Source organism: Camelus dromedarius, chromosome 11 (assembly GCF_036321535.1).
Source record: "Camelus dromedarius isolate mCamDro1 chromosome 11, mCamDro1.pat, whole genome shotgun sequence".
Taxonomy (NCBI): domain Eukaryota; kingdom Metazoa; phylum Chordata; class Mammalia; order Artiodactyla; family Camelidae; genus Camelus; species Camelus dromedarius.
In genome coordinates, this window is record NC_087446.1 from 13,263,857 (window position 1) to 13,279,176 (window position 15,320).

General features: G+C 33.2%; 1 protein-coding gene across 7 annotated transcripts in view; it reads left to right on the forward strand.

Annotated features, from left to right (window-relative positions):
• Positions 1–15,320, forward strand: part of CNOT2 (CCR4-NOT transcription complex subunit 2) — a 104,901-nt gene that overhangs the window by 59,305 nt on the left and 30,276 nt on the right. For 6 of the 7 annotated variants that reach the window (XM_010986394.3, XM_064491532.1, XM_010986393.3 and 3 more), the window contains 2 exons: positions 2,085–2,207; positions 12,304–12,370. In XM_010986394.3, coding sequence (XP_010984696.1) covers positions 2,085–2,207; positions 12,304–12,370 — 190 coding nt within the window. Of the gene's footprint in view, positions 1–2,084; positions 2,208–12,303; positions 12,371–15,320 lie in introns of those variants that run through there. The other variant, XM_031463129.2, reaches the window with a different exon arrangement.

Below are 15,320 nucleotides of genomic sequence, written 5' to 3' on the forward strand. Positions count from 1 at the left end.
CTGTTGTTACACTCTATTTTTTTTGTCTGAAGTCATGTAAAAGTAATTAGTATTTTCACTGATGTATAATTTCTGTGTTGAAGTACACAAAACAAAAATGAAATTCTACATATTTGTGTTTTCTCCCTCCTTCCTACACGTACACAGTGAATCTTGGGAAACTTTTGTATTGATGGAAGAGAAATATTGCTATTTTTCTCTGTCTTAGGCATTTCACGTGTTTGGTGTTGTGTTCAAAACAGTAAAACCTGTTTGCACAGTATTAGCATGAAGTCTTTTTTTATTTTGTACAATTAATTTCAATTTTGGAATTCTAAGTGTCTGTAATTGGTTCTGTTGACAAATGTTTATACAAAAATTGTTAAAAGAAGAGTTCGCTTTGTATCTATTTGAGCTAATTTATGTGTGTAAAATTTGATGAGAGATATGCTGCTTCTCTCCTGAAATTTTGTTGAATTCTGCAAGTTTCATGCCATTTTCCTATGTTTATTATCCTTTTTTAGATTTAGAACTCTGTCGTAATGATCCTTTAAAGAGAATTAAATGTATCTTTAACTTTTAAAAAACAAATGTAAAGAGTCTTAATTTGCAGACTATTAAAGTACTTTTTTTCCACTGTTACTTTTTTGAGATAAAACTCACTAAAACACACTTCTTTTTCCTGCTAGGGACTACTTAGGGGGTTGGTGGATAGACATGTGGGATCCTGGTCCCTGAAATTACATTCAGAGTTATAGAGTAGTTTGCCTGAGATTGACCAGGGAGTCCATTGCCCGAAGAAGATTAAATATGCTTTAACAAATCAGTAGACCCTTAAAAACGTCTTTCTAATTGCACACCTAAAGAGGTTTATAGTCTAAAAACATTCAGCAAAGCAGTGGTTAAGCTGTCCTCAGACTTCTTCATATTTAACTGAATAGCTTTTTCTCAGACCTCAACAGGAATATTTGAGTTTCCTACAAATTTAACAAGGAACTTAAGAAATAAAGTAATTATTAAATAGCATGGGTGCTTTTAACAAACTTGCACATCCAATTTGGCCTTTAAAGTCTGCAACGTATTAGTGCACCATGTCTACTGATACACAGTAGTAAGCTACAGTGTTTCATTTTGAAATGAGAAGTAAAAGAAATTGTTCATTCTTGCTTACAATGGAAGAAAACACCCTTATTCATAATGAATGTACCAGACAGATGTCCATTTGATGTGAGTTTTTCCCCAAATTGTTTGTGTAAAGATGTAGTCACCATGTATTTAAGTCTTCAAAAATCTCTCCTATCATAACATTTCAGTTTACTTTGAACTACAGAGTACTCTCAGGGATAAGACACATTGACTGTCAATAACTTGTCAGTTGATAATTTTTGAAACTTTAGAGGTCACCCTAAGGGAAAAAAAGAAAAATTAGCACAGATTTAGTAATTATTTATCTTGATGTGGGCTCAAAATTATTACTGTTAGATGTGGTAAAGACTTCTTTTAAAAAAGCAAAAGAGTAAGCAGATTGTATAGTGGAGATCATAAATTTACAACAGGATGATGAATGAAAAACTGGTCCTACTGTTACATGAGTAAGAACCTGTGGCCTGAGATAAAACTTCTGGTATGCTGTTGTACACGGACTCAGAGAGTGCTGTATCTCAATACACTTTGATTGTAAGTGAAGATGATATACTCAGGAAGACAGTTTAGAAATCAGATGTAGCGATGACAAAGACACTGATGCTGAAGATGCATTTGAAGATTTTGAGTAATTAAACCCAGACTTAATTTTTAAAAAATCTTTGTATGAGAAAATTATATTGGGTTGCCATTTTTCAAGAATAAGTGATATTTTTCTTTTAAAGTAATTGGAATCATTGCATAATACCAGCTTTAAGTTTCTCCTCTTACTTTCAGAGCTTGAAAGTGAACATTTAATACTGTATTATTACAGCTTTTTCACACATCCCACTAATCCTTAGTTGATCTGTTTCTTTATCTTAGCAAATGTGCCCTTCATTTTATGTTTTCCACATAGGAATAAGGTAAAGCTTGACATTTTCCAAAATACTATTCTTGACAAAAGTACTGTTTTTGTTTAGGTGACAAACAGCATGTTTGGTGCTTCAAGAAAGAAGTTTGTAGAGGGGGTCGACAGTGACTACCATGACGAAAACATGTACTACAGCCAGTCTTCTATGTTTCCGCATCGGTCAGAAAAAGATGTAAGTTAACCAGTTAAGTTGTGTTCTCTCGTTATCGTATGTCTTTTTCTTATTCCTGAAGAACAGTGTATGAACTGCAGAGAACCATCCCTGGTTGAGTGACTACGTTTTAGGCACAGTGCTAGGCCCTGGGGATACAAAGATGATGAGCTGGGAGACAAAATGTCCTGTGATTCTCAAGTTGGGATATGGTGATACTGTGGTAGGAAGTACTCAAAAGACATGGGGAAACGTTGTATTACTTCTAGATTATCAATTGTTTATTGAACTTAAGTAACCTGTTTTTATATTAAAACAGCACATAAAGAGCAGAAAGCCGATTGCACAGATTTAACAATAAAACAGCAGGCTTCGATGAAACTTTTCCTTTGCTTTGTAATATTCTGGTTACAATCCTAGACCTCAGGTAGGAGGAGCGTCTCTCCTGTTAGCTTTAGGGATGCTACAATAGATAAATTTTAAAGAACTGTATTCAGAACATGGGAGATGATATAGAAGTGTGTATTAAGTACTTTGGAAGGCTAGTAGTTCAGTAATCCCATTTGGAGTTAAAGGATTTAGGACGCAGCCAAGTCATAATTAGCAAATTGATAAAATATTTTAAAATAAACTCCATTGTTATTTTCAAATTCTGGTAAGCTACTTTAAATTATATACTATATAATATAGGCAAACCAGTTGCGTTCCTGTACTTTGTACCTGCCTAACTTTTTTCCCCTTTCAAACTTCTATCAACTTGCTATTCCTAATTTCTGTATCCGTATAACAATCTACTCTAGACATCGATGTAATGAGATTCTTACTGATGTTTTAAAACACTTACACAATTCTAAGATATGTAACAAATGCCCTCATTTTTCATTTAAGTTGATCATTAGCTAAATCATTTCCTGTGTCTTTTTAGAATTTCACAGATAGGCTTACTCAAGATTTAAGTTAGAATTTTGGTTTTATTTTGTTTTTCTGTTTTGATGTTATTCCCCTTTATTTTTATTTGAAAATTCTGTCATTTTGGCAACAGACTATCAAGTGCATTATTAGGACTCTTCAAATTTTTGTATGGTGGCTTTGTTTATAGTGTGCAGTTGAACGGCTCAGAGAATGTCATCTAGTTAGTTTTCTGTTATCTTACTGCACTTTTAGTTATTTCTTATCTGATGAAAATTATAATTGAATTATTTTTTTCATAAATTTCTATGTTTAAGTGTTGATCTTACAGCTAAATAATTTGAGGTATCTTTCTGTTAGCATCACCACAGAACTACTAATCTGCGTGTGTGTTACTCTTGTATATAGTGCAAGTTAAGTTTGATGGAAAAGTGGTAGTGTGGAATATTACTTACTGATGAAAAGCATTCATTCTGACTAGGAAGATATGAAGCTTTCAGACTGAAATTCTTGATAAAGTATGTGCAGAGAACGAGTGACAGAGATGTTTGTCTTCTAGAGGGCAGAAATAGTACATGTCAGTTTTTTAGTCAGAATTACTACACACACTCACATACGTGTGTTGGTTACCATTCCAGTTTAGTTGTCATAGAAATAACAGAATGATTTGCTTCATGAAACTTTTTTTTTTTAAATTTAAGAAGGTTGTAAGACAGAGAGATTAAGAATTTGGGCTCTAAAACAGCACTCATATGGGTTTGGATCTTGGGTTTGCCTATTAGCAAGAACTCCTCCAAGCTTCAGTTTTCTCATCTGAAAATGGGAATAATAATATAGTAGCTACTTATAAATTTCTGCTGCTGTTGCTGAAACCTTTTTTCATTACCAAATAGTATATGGGTATTATACAAATTTTTTAAGATATGCGTGGAGAGGGTAGAGGAAAAATTACCTGTAGTATTGCCAACTGGGAATAATTTACTGCTAAAATTTTGACTTTATGTTTCAGATATTTTTATTAAAAAGTGTATTACTATTTAAATCTCTGGGACATATTGACATTTTTCACTAGAAAATTTGTACCAATTTTTACTCTTATCAGCATTCTCTGTGCCCTTGGGAATACCAGCTATTATGTTTAAGTTTTTGCCAGTAGACAAAAGAAACTTACTGTTTTTATGGGCATTAAAACATTGCTAAATTTGCACACACACGTTGATGTGGCTTCCATGTAGTTGCCGGCCATTTGTATTTCTTCCTTTGTGTAATACCTGTTTTTGTGCCATTTTCTATTACTCTATTGAGACAGTAAGTCTTGTTTGTTAGTATTTTCCATATATTACAATTAATAACCTCTTGTCATTTGTTACAAATATTTTTCCAGTTTTTTACTCTGTTTTTTTTTAAATACAAATACCGTTTTTATTGAATTTGACTCATCTGTTTTGTTTGTTTGTTTGTTTTTAGTGGTTTCTGGTTTTGAGATCATACCTAGGAAGGCTTTCCCCACCTGCTTTCTTCTAGCACTTTTGTACTTAATTCTTCACATATAATTTACGTCCATTAGAAGTGTATTTTGGTTTAAGCTGTGAATTTTATGGTGCCAGATTACCCTCCCTCTCCATGCCCCATCCCATGATGTTATCTGGTGTCCAGTTGTCCCAACACTTTTTATGGTTTAGATCACAGGTTAGAAGACTTCTCTATGAAAAATCAGATAGTAAATATTTAGGTTTTGTGGGTCAAGAGGATATTATGTAGGTACTTATATAACCATTTAAAATGGGAAAAACCATTCTTATTTTATGTACCTCTGCAAAACAGTGTGCTGAATTTGGCCTGTGGTCAGGAAATTGGCCTCCCCTGAGTTGGCCCATTTATTTATGGCTAATTAGAGTTCTCTCTTAATACATGCTAAATGTCTTGATGTGTTTGGCCTATTTCTAAACTCCTTTGTTCTGATTATCATACTGATTCTGTGGGAGAACTACAACACAGTTAAATTGCTGTAGCTTTATTGTTTTTACATCTTAGTCAGGTTGGGTCTTTCACATCTTTTACAAAAATGTTTTTGGCTATTGCACATTTATACTGATGTTTACCTTTCAGCAGAGTATGTCTCTTATTCCTGTTCTTCATGCCCTTTAATAAGTAGGGTTTTATGGTTGCCATTTTCATTACATTTTTCTGATTGATTTTTTACTGGTATATAGGATAGTTTGTGTGTGTATATATATTTATTTTATAACCAACTACTTTACAAATCTCTTTTATTCGTTTTTATTGATTGGGGATGTGGGCTCTACTTTGTGTTTATCTCTCAGTCACATGACTTACTAGCTATGTCCTTGTGCAGATTACTCAGTCTCTGAGTGTCTTAGTTGTCTCATCTATAAAATAAGAATAATAGTACATGACTCATGGATGGTGGTTGTAAGGACTGAATGAATAACTATATGCAAAACTTACAGAAGACCAAATAGTAAATGTTAAATGTTGCTACTAATATGAAAAATAATAATTTTCATTCCATTTGATTCTTTTGGGTTTTTTTAGGTAGCTGTGTATATCATCTGCAGATAATGATGATTTTGTGCTTCATAAGGCTTTTGAAGAGGAAAAACTGAAGCATAATAAATAAATGACTGGATAATTTTGTAGTTTTTTTCTCTCAGAGGACTGAGAAAATAATTTTGAATTGAAATTTATGATAAAGGAAAACTGACAAGCAGCTGAGTGAATCTTTAAGCCAGTTATCCCACAAAACCCAAAAAACAAACAAAACCCCCTCCAAAACCCAATCAATTGATTTACCCTAGCCATAGACCATAAAACGTAATTGTTTTCTCCTCATATGCATGGTTGTAGAAGTATTTGGGAAACATTCTTTATAGGATTGTGTGCTAATTAAATTGCCAAGTATTTCTTTAGGACTACTACTTATTTTCCAAGGCCTTGTATTTCAAGAGATATCTGTACATGTATGTGTCTTTCTGTTGAATGCTAAATTTGCTGTTTTTCAAGTATAAAAGTAATTTTATAAATATTACAGACATGTCGCTTAAATGTTTTCACAAGATTAAGTAGATCATAGGCAGATGTGGGCTTGATTTCTCCCTTTTCTTTTCCCTTTTTTAAATCTTGGTGTTGGTACTTATTAGCCCTGTGGTTTTGGGCAAGTCACATGAGCTCTCCTATGCCTTGGTTTCCCTTCTGTATGTAGAACTTAGATACTAATAGTACCTGAATCATATAATTGTGTGAATTTTGTTTATTTGTTATTAATTATTATTTTCTTTTTGGAGACCTTATAGAAAATGAAAAGCACTCATGTAAGACATAATAGACAACTCTTTGGAGGTAATATAATCTAGGCAGTTTAGAGTTTTCTTTAATAGTACGTTTGTATTTTAGTTGCTAACGTATTTTCTAATCTTTGTTGCACTCATTTGATGATTGTTAAGCATAATCATTTTAGAAGCACAAGCTTGTGGGAATTGCTTATCTTGTTCTAATATGTGCTGTGAAGACATGAGATAGAGCACCTATTCCTTACTTAAAAAAAAAAAAAAAAAAAAAAAAAAAAACTCTTAAACCTAATTAGAGTAGGCTACTTCCTGGTTTTGACAAATGGTTCCCAGTTGGAGCTCATACCTCACTTTGGTACTTGTGTTAGCCTGCAGCAGTTATGGCAAGTAGGATTTTCCTCAGGCTAATGAATGATCAATATTTCATTAAAATCTAGTATAAAATAAGAATACATTCTGTCACCGTTATCATTGTCATCCTCAGGATTAGTATTTAACCTGACACTGGAGTCATGCTGGCTGACTCTTCGAAGCTCATTGAATTTATTTCTGTCTCAGGACCTTGGCACTTTGTTTTTTCAGATCTTCACATAGTTTTCTGTCTCACTGCATCCATTGTCTGCTAAAATCTCTTAACCTGAGAAGCCGTCTCTCTGAGCATTCTGTGTATATGGTGTCACTACTACTACTATATATCCTTCTAAATTCTTCCTTGCATTTTAACAGTTGTAGCTCCTAACTCCACCTGAAGTACAGATTTATTAATTGTTTATTATCCTGTCTACTCCACTAGAACTTAAGTTTAACAAAGGCAAGGACCTTGGCTCTCTAGTTTACTACTGTGTTCTTAGAACCTATAATAACATGTAGGAGATAGTAGACACTCACTGAGTATTTGTTAGAGAAAGGGAGGGAAAAGAGTTGATATTGAAAATAACAAAATTAACATTATTTGCAGATGATATGATTATTTACCTAAAAACTCAAAAATAACCTTTAAAACTTGTACTAGAAAATTTGCATATATATAAATATGTCAGATTTTTATATGCAAATAACCTAATAGATTTAAATACAAATAAATCAGACCATGCCTTAAAGAAATTGAAATTAAATGTCAAATCATTTGAAGGGAATATTCATTAAAATCTCTTAAATTCATTGACATTCTCATAATCTTCAAACTAAGTATTTTAAAGATAAAAGGGAGTTAAAATGATATACTTAAAATATATAACAAATTTTGATACATCTACAAAAATAATTACAAAGTGTTTCATCCAGTAATAACAGTAATAAAAATTCATAGTCAGAAAATACCACTTTGTTCCTATCATACCAGCAAGGAGGGTTTTGTTTTTTGTTTTCTGGGTTTTTTTTAAGTGGAAGAGTAACCAGTGTCTGTGAGAGAACACTGAAGTAACTGCTGTGGAAGCGCAATAAAATTTGTAGAAAACAGTTTAGAGTGCACATTAAGGGCCTTTAATATATGTTGCTGTTAATTCGTGCTTTGATTCTATCCTAAAACTCAGATGATGTAATATAAAGATGTTCATTGCCAAACTCTTCATAGCAAAGAATTTGAATTAGGAGTTAATCACTTTGACTGTTTCAGCATATATTATCCTGTTTAAAATGACTTTTTTTAAAACTTAAATGTTTTCATCAAAATTACTTACAGTACCTGGTAAACTCATAATTTGTTGTTGGTTTCTGATTTATAAGCTGCCAGGTCCTATGACTGACTTATTTTGGTTTTTTGCCTTCTTCCTTGTCCCTTTTCTTCTTTTGATCTTCTTAATGTATTATCTTTTTGTAGTCTTTCTTTTTGTGCCTGTTTGCTAGATTTCATTCTGACTTCAGTGATTTCTTATTTTTTTAATCATACTATTTTTAACTTTAAAATGTTCTTCAGATTCTGTCTAGATTTAAACTTTATTTCCCTTTGTTTCTTTTTCTGTTGGTAGATATGATATAGTCAAAGTCATATTCCTTTGTTGTTTTTGTCCTTATAAAAATAATAGAATGCTAAAAATTGTATTATCACCAAACCTTTAAGTATATTATACAATGAACATTTAAGGAACGCTTAAAAACTTACTTATTTTTAAATTGTTTTTGTGGTCAGGGAATTTTTATTTAATAAAACTTTGTTGCATTTTGAAGTAATTTGTTATGTAGAAAATTATTTCTTCACCAAAGTGATTTTTAATGTTTCTTAATATAGATTTTGTAGTTGAAGGTACATTTATTAGAGGGAATAATTGTAAGAACTGATCCCTATTGGGAAGCATGAGGGAATAGAATAATTAACACTTCTGGCTGCTGTGGCTTGCTGGAGGGAGCCAGATTTGCCTATTATTAAGTTTTTAAAGACGCATTTTGTAAAACAAAATAATTTTAGACTTTGGTCATAAATTTCAGAAATGTATCTAGTAACAGTGGAAATAATTTACAAAATACAGTTTCTAATTTGTTGATTTCCTTGACATTCTATATATTAAAAGGATAAGGGAGCTCTTTGTTGAGTCACGGAAATGATTTGAATTACGTTACTATTTTTTCTAGTTGCTTCCTGGTATTTATTGTTATTTGACTGAATTATGTATTGCACACAGAAATGAGGAAGAATATCATTGTTATGATGGTTTTAGGTTGGGACACAGTAACCTTCTTACTGGTTTCAGCATTCTACTGATTGTGTGACATTTAATCTTTTCCTGCTGTTTTCCCCCTCTGAGAACACATGTTCTGCTCCTTATTTTACCTAGAATTCATGTTGATAAGCTTCTTTACTTTCTTAGGCAAAAATGAATATCAAATTAGGGTACTATTCAAGAAATTACCCAAAGGCTGCCCCTTTGACTCTGTTAGTGAGAGTCTGCATCGGGAGGAAGGTTAGGTTGCTAGCAGCTGCTACGACCCTTTATTGAGCACTGAATGTGTGCAAGTCTTACCTCATTTCATCTTCACTTCAGCCCTGTGAGGTAGGTGGTGCTACTTCCATCTTACAGGAAAGAAGCAGGCTTGGCTCTCCCGTAGGTAAGTGGCAGAATTAAGAGTTCAAACCCAGATTTTTTTCTCACTCCAAAGTGGGGCTCTTTGCACTTAGCTACGTTCGCTAATCCAATATGGCTCTTGATTTAAAGTTCCAAATTTTTCAAAGAAATTTAACTTCATATAGTTAAGTTTCAGCATTTGAAAAAATATGTAACTCTTCTGTGGTCTGTTAACTGTAGCTATTGCTGTGCCAGGGTACACTTCCTGTACCTTTTCTTCGCCCTCATCGGTAGCATTTCTACCCCATATTCCTTCCTTGTGTGTTACATCCAATTTCAAATCCATTTTTAGCAGTGATATATTTTATGAAGCATGCTTTCAGAGTTTAAAAATTCATACCATTAGGGACTATTTGCATTTTTGATACATTTTGAGGCAGTCATTTTAACATCCGTTTGTATAGCTTTTCAATGCTTATTTTACTTGGATGGTTTGTAGGTTATAAACTGTTAAATTTAACAAACTACTTTCATATTCCTGTAAGGCAGTGTTTGCTAACCTTCTTCATGTACTTACACATAAAAAATGATGCTGTTTAATATGTCACACTGGTCAAGGGGTTACCCTGCTGCTCTTTGTCTCAAGTGTTTGGCACCGGGAGCCAAGCCCCCTTTGCCCTCATGCTGTGTCTCCTCTCCTGAATCTCCCGGTGCTGAGAGGGGTGATGTGTTGGCACACCTATAACTCACTTGTAAATGTATAACTTTTGTGAGAAAGTGGGCTAAAATGTCTGTTCTTTTGAGTTTATGTATTCAATAAACAAATACACTTCTGGGGAAAGTAAAATTTTTAGTGGTTCATTCAGAATATTCATATTATGGACCGTTCTAAAGCGTAAATCCACGTTGGCCAACAGCTTATATTTGAAGCCTTTGCAAACTATATTCTTTTACTTTCTTTTGTAGCTGATAATGATAACAAAATATAGTTGTTAAGGCATTTTGTAGAAAGATTTTACTTTCTGTCACCAACTAAAAGCATCATTATGTGTTATACATTTTCTTTGATCTTTTTCCTGCAATTTGGAAATGAACCTTTAATGTGCTTGAAATTAAAATATTTATGGTTATGTGGCGATAGTAACCACCATTGTACCTAACAGAAGAACATGATCAGGCATAAAGTGCGTGTTCTTTGAGTTTAACTGTTTACATTGTATACCCTCTCGATTTCCCAAGGAATATTTATAAGATTTGTTGCTTTTTTTTTAAAGAAAAGTTGTTACTATATTTAAATATTGTTGTTTTTAGAGTAGTGTGTAATTCAGCCCTACCTCCACTGGAAACCACGGTGGCCTCGGAGAGTTCCCTGTCTAGTGATTCTTCACGCATCTCCTTTCCCCTGTACCTCAGCCATTTCAGCAGACATCAGACACTGTTGCTTTTACCACAAGAATACCTCTCCTTCGTGGTTTCACTTCTGCTGTTCTAGCTTACCATTCCCATCCATTTTTGCTATTGGAATTATCTTCCCAAAGCACAATTTGATCATGTCACTTCCTGACATAAATTTTTTCTCTTTATCGCCATAGTTAGTAGCCATCTTTGTATAAAATTTAAGAAAACCTTTTACATCTGGCTCCCATCATAATCTTCTATTTCCCATTCTTGTGTACCCCAGTGTACAGAGAGTGGGCCTTATCTCCTTTCCCTAATTACTCTATTGTCCAGACACTAACGTTTCTTATTTTGTTTGTATTCTAATCATGTCACTAACTTTTATCACAGTCACACTCCTGGAGGAGCCCTCATCTGCACCCACATCAGATGTTAACACTCTACAAAGTATTCCTGTTACCTCACCCTTGTTTACAGTTATTTCTCTGGTGCTACTTTATACTTTGTCTGGAGCACTTAGAACACTGTACCTTGGAATATAATTAGTTGTATAATTCATTCTGTTCTTACACTAGATTATAACCCTCTTGATAACTTGGCTCATGTCTTATTTAATTAAGGTGTTTTGATGGTTGCTTAATAGAAGGCAGGGAATACACAAACATACACTTAAACATACACATTTTCATTTACTCAGTTTAAATATCTAGTTTTGTGTATAGTACTGCCACATGCAGTGCTAGTCTCTGTGAGAAAATAAAAAATGAATATATCATGTTCCATGAATATAAATACCCTGAAAGAACTTGTTCTAAAGGAAAAAAAGATGACGCAATAAATTGAAAGGCATTGTACACAAATGCTGTGAATGTACATACAGTGTACATGCAATGTACGTTGTGTACCATGTCTTACATGTTTGTAAGTATTTGTGGCTTATCCTTTGGTATTGTACCGTCTGTTTATTATATGGTCATGTGTACGTTTGTTAGATTTTTCTACCTATTTGATACACATTTCTATATAAAAATCAGGAACTATTATAAAATATAAAATTCTATTTAGACAATTTTATTTTTAACTTCAATAAACTGAATTTAGAATTTAGCTTAATATATTATTTAAGAATCAAGAAACTTCACTTATAAATTTATAGAAAGACTGACTTTTTGAGGTATTGTGTTCATGTATTTGTTAGCCAAGTTTGTTTTTAAGTGAAGACATGATGCTGTTGTAGTTTCATTTAGAGTAAATTGAAGAAAAAAAAAACTTTGTAGTAATCGGAATTAATTTTATTTGCACAGTTTGATATCGCCCAATTGTGATATGCTCTTAATAAGTAACATGGATTTTATTATGCAGTGTTTGTTTTATATTTTTCTGAAGATTGAGAACTGTGGATTTGACTCTCATGTATTATGATGTGTTCTACAGATTTGTAAAGTGTAAATGCAATGCTCTGTGTACTTTCTTTATGCTCTAATATAATTAATTTGTTTCTAGATGCTGGCATCACCATCTACATCAGGTCAGCTGTCTCAGTTTGGGGCAAGTTTATACGGGCAACAAAGTAAGAATTTTGTATTTATTTTGGAATACTTTATTTAAAGGAAAAAAAAAAACTACCAAATAAAGAACAACCAATGCTGCCCTCGTGGGTTTATTCTAAGGCTTAAAAGGAAGGATACTTAATTTTCAGTTCTCCTTATTTCACTTACATAGCAAAACCTCATTGTATCAGACATTTCTAATTCAAAATTATTTGGGTGTAGGGTAGATTGAAGTTTATTTTTGCATCTTTTGTATCAGTATGTTCCTTTGCAGTATTTTTGAAGAAGATTTGCTAAACAAATTAAAAAGTTGACATCCTCTGTGTTTCAGTTAGGGGAAGTTAAAGGTTTTTTGTTTGGTCAGTTAAGTAGGTTGTTTTGTTTGTTTGTGTTTTTTGGCCTTTTATTATTGTAAGCCCATTACCTAGCAGTTTGTGAACTGTTCCCTTTGTTTAGCAAATACTTCTTCTTTTACTATAGCTCAGTCTGGGTATAGAGTCTATGTTTTTGACTCACAGTTCAATGCTTTTTCCATATATAAGGTTTTATTTCTTTTTATATATTGTCATACTTTTATAGCGCTTAGCACAGTGCCTGGCGCATAGTAAGCGCTCAATAAATGTTATCTATTATTATGACATAAAATTTTTATAAAACTAAATGATAAAATCTTCCCATTTTTCAAATTAATTTTCCAAGCTGTTATATATCAATAAAATTTTGTCATCTCTGTTAATGTCAGAGACTGCTGATCTCATCTCTGTGGTGGAAGGGGAGTGTTAAAAGGGGTGTAAGTTCCCATCAGAGATTACAGAATAAGAAGATACCTGAAGGAAACAATTTGATGACCAAGTAATTTAACCAGCTTCAAATAAAAATCGGTTATTTGATTCGGAACTCTTTCCCAGCATAACAAAAAGCAAGGTTTTGATAGGTATCAGAATAGTTTGTCATACCACTTTACCCTTCAATTTTATTTTGAAGTTTAGTAGGGGGAGAAAACTTATTTTATTAGACAAATATAGTTACCATCTGTTTTTTTCCTCACCATCTTTGTGATCTTCCTCTTTTGCTATGAAACACAGTTTTGTTACTGTAGATTTAGTAAATAAAATTAATTGCTTATAGATATTAGCAATTTTCCTCTAGTTAAGTAGACATTTTTAAAGCATTTTATTACATAAAAAAATGCATTGCTTATTCATCCACAAATACTTACCCTACTTATTGAGGGAGTTTTATTAGCTAAAGATTTGTTTTGTTTGGACTGTTTTAGTTTAAAACCTATTGTTTTCACCTTTCTTGTAACCTTTACTTTGGAAATACCTAGTTATTTTAAAGCTGTCCTTTACTTCTGTAGAGTAACTGCCAAGAACTTAACTTTGTTTTCTTTTTAAAGCCCATTATAGCAGAAAGTGAATAATGGAATGGAGAAAAATTATATTTGAGAAGCCAGTGTTATTTAATGAAGGAGAATGGAATTATCTCACAATATAATCAGCTATATGGACTTTAAAAAAACTGATCGAATTTTTTTAACCTACAAATGTAAAATTATAATTGGGCTAAGATACAGAATGGGTTAGATTTGAAATAGGAGTTATTTTGTTGGTATGGTAGACATTTATTGACTTTTTAATTTGTGTAAATGATTGTGCTAATGGTTAAGGATATACAGAGATTAATAAATGAGCAAAGTTATTTCCATTAGAAATAGTATTTTAAGGTACTTATTAGTTTAAAAAGAAGTCATATATGACATATGTTTCCTGTTGGAGTTTATTATATTAAATGGCTGTATTACTGTAGCATTGGTGAACCAGTATTTTTAATGCATGGCTCACTCTTTTAACTGACATTGTAAGTGTTAGCTTACAGAAAAAGGAACCTTAGATCAACTGGAACTGAAATATCTCAAGTCAGAGTACAGTTATTCCTTTCCAGGGTACAGATCTAGAAGCCACAGCTAGTGGCAGAGGGGTGACAGTGAGGGGGTAGGGGCAGAGTCTGAATTTCTAGTCCCTGTTAGGATAGACCCGACGGGGCCAAGTAGGTCTTTTAGTTGCTGAGTAGTTTGAACACACACCTTGGGCCAGAGAGAACACTGGCTGCCATGTGGGACTTGAGGCTCAGGGTTTCAGTAGTAGAAGTAAGTAGAAAGATAAAACTTGAGGGGCTGACCTTAATAAAGGGTGGGGAGATAGAAGGAATAAGTAGATGGGTATAGATTAATGATGTTATTCTTGTGGCAACTAGTCGTAATTGTGCATTGGGTTTGATGTAACTAAAAGTTCTTTTGCCTCCGAAGTGTATTGAATACCACCATGAACTCTGCATTCAGATTGGCAAAGTTCGGTAGAAATTTGAGCCATTAAGATGAAGATATGCTATTGTTTTGTGTTCTTGGTGATTAGAGAGAAAATGCTGGACTAGGGGCTTGTGTGATCATGGGTTCTAATATCGTAAAGTTGTATCCAGATATGTAAGTAACTTTTCATCCAAGGGTTTATGTGACTCCTGTGCTTCAAGTGAGAACTGTAGAAGCCAGTGAATGGAATCTTGCATTCAAGTTGCTTGGTGTTCTCTACTTGTCTTCTTTGAATGTGTGTGTGAGATTTTAGGTATATCATCTAGGTTTAAAGACCCCTGGGCTCCTTGAACCTGTGTGCTAGATTGGAATGTACAGGGAACCAGGAATTAATTCCCCTGGGTATTTAATGCGTTGAAATTAAGTGGTAGTATAGTTGTTGTTGACTTTTTCTTACCAACAGGATTTAGGGCCCTGGGTTATTTGTGAAAAAGGAAACTACTGTTTTACTGAGTGCTTCTTATATGCCTATTACCAAGGGCCATAGGTTCACTAGCTGCCTGGATGAATCCATTATACACATTTGTATCTGAATTCTCAGAGGACCCAGACATTTAGCTAGGAAAGGAAATAAACTTTTCTGGAATCTGGATTCCTGGCTT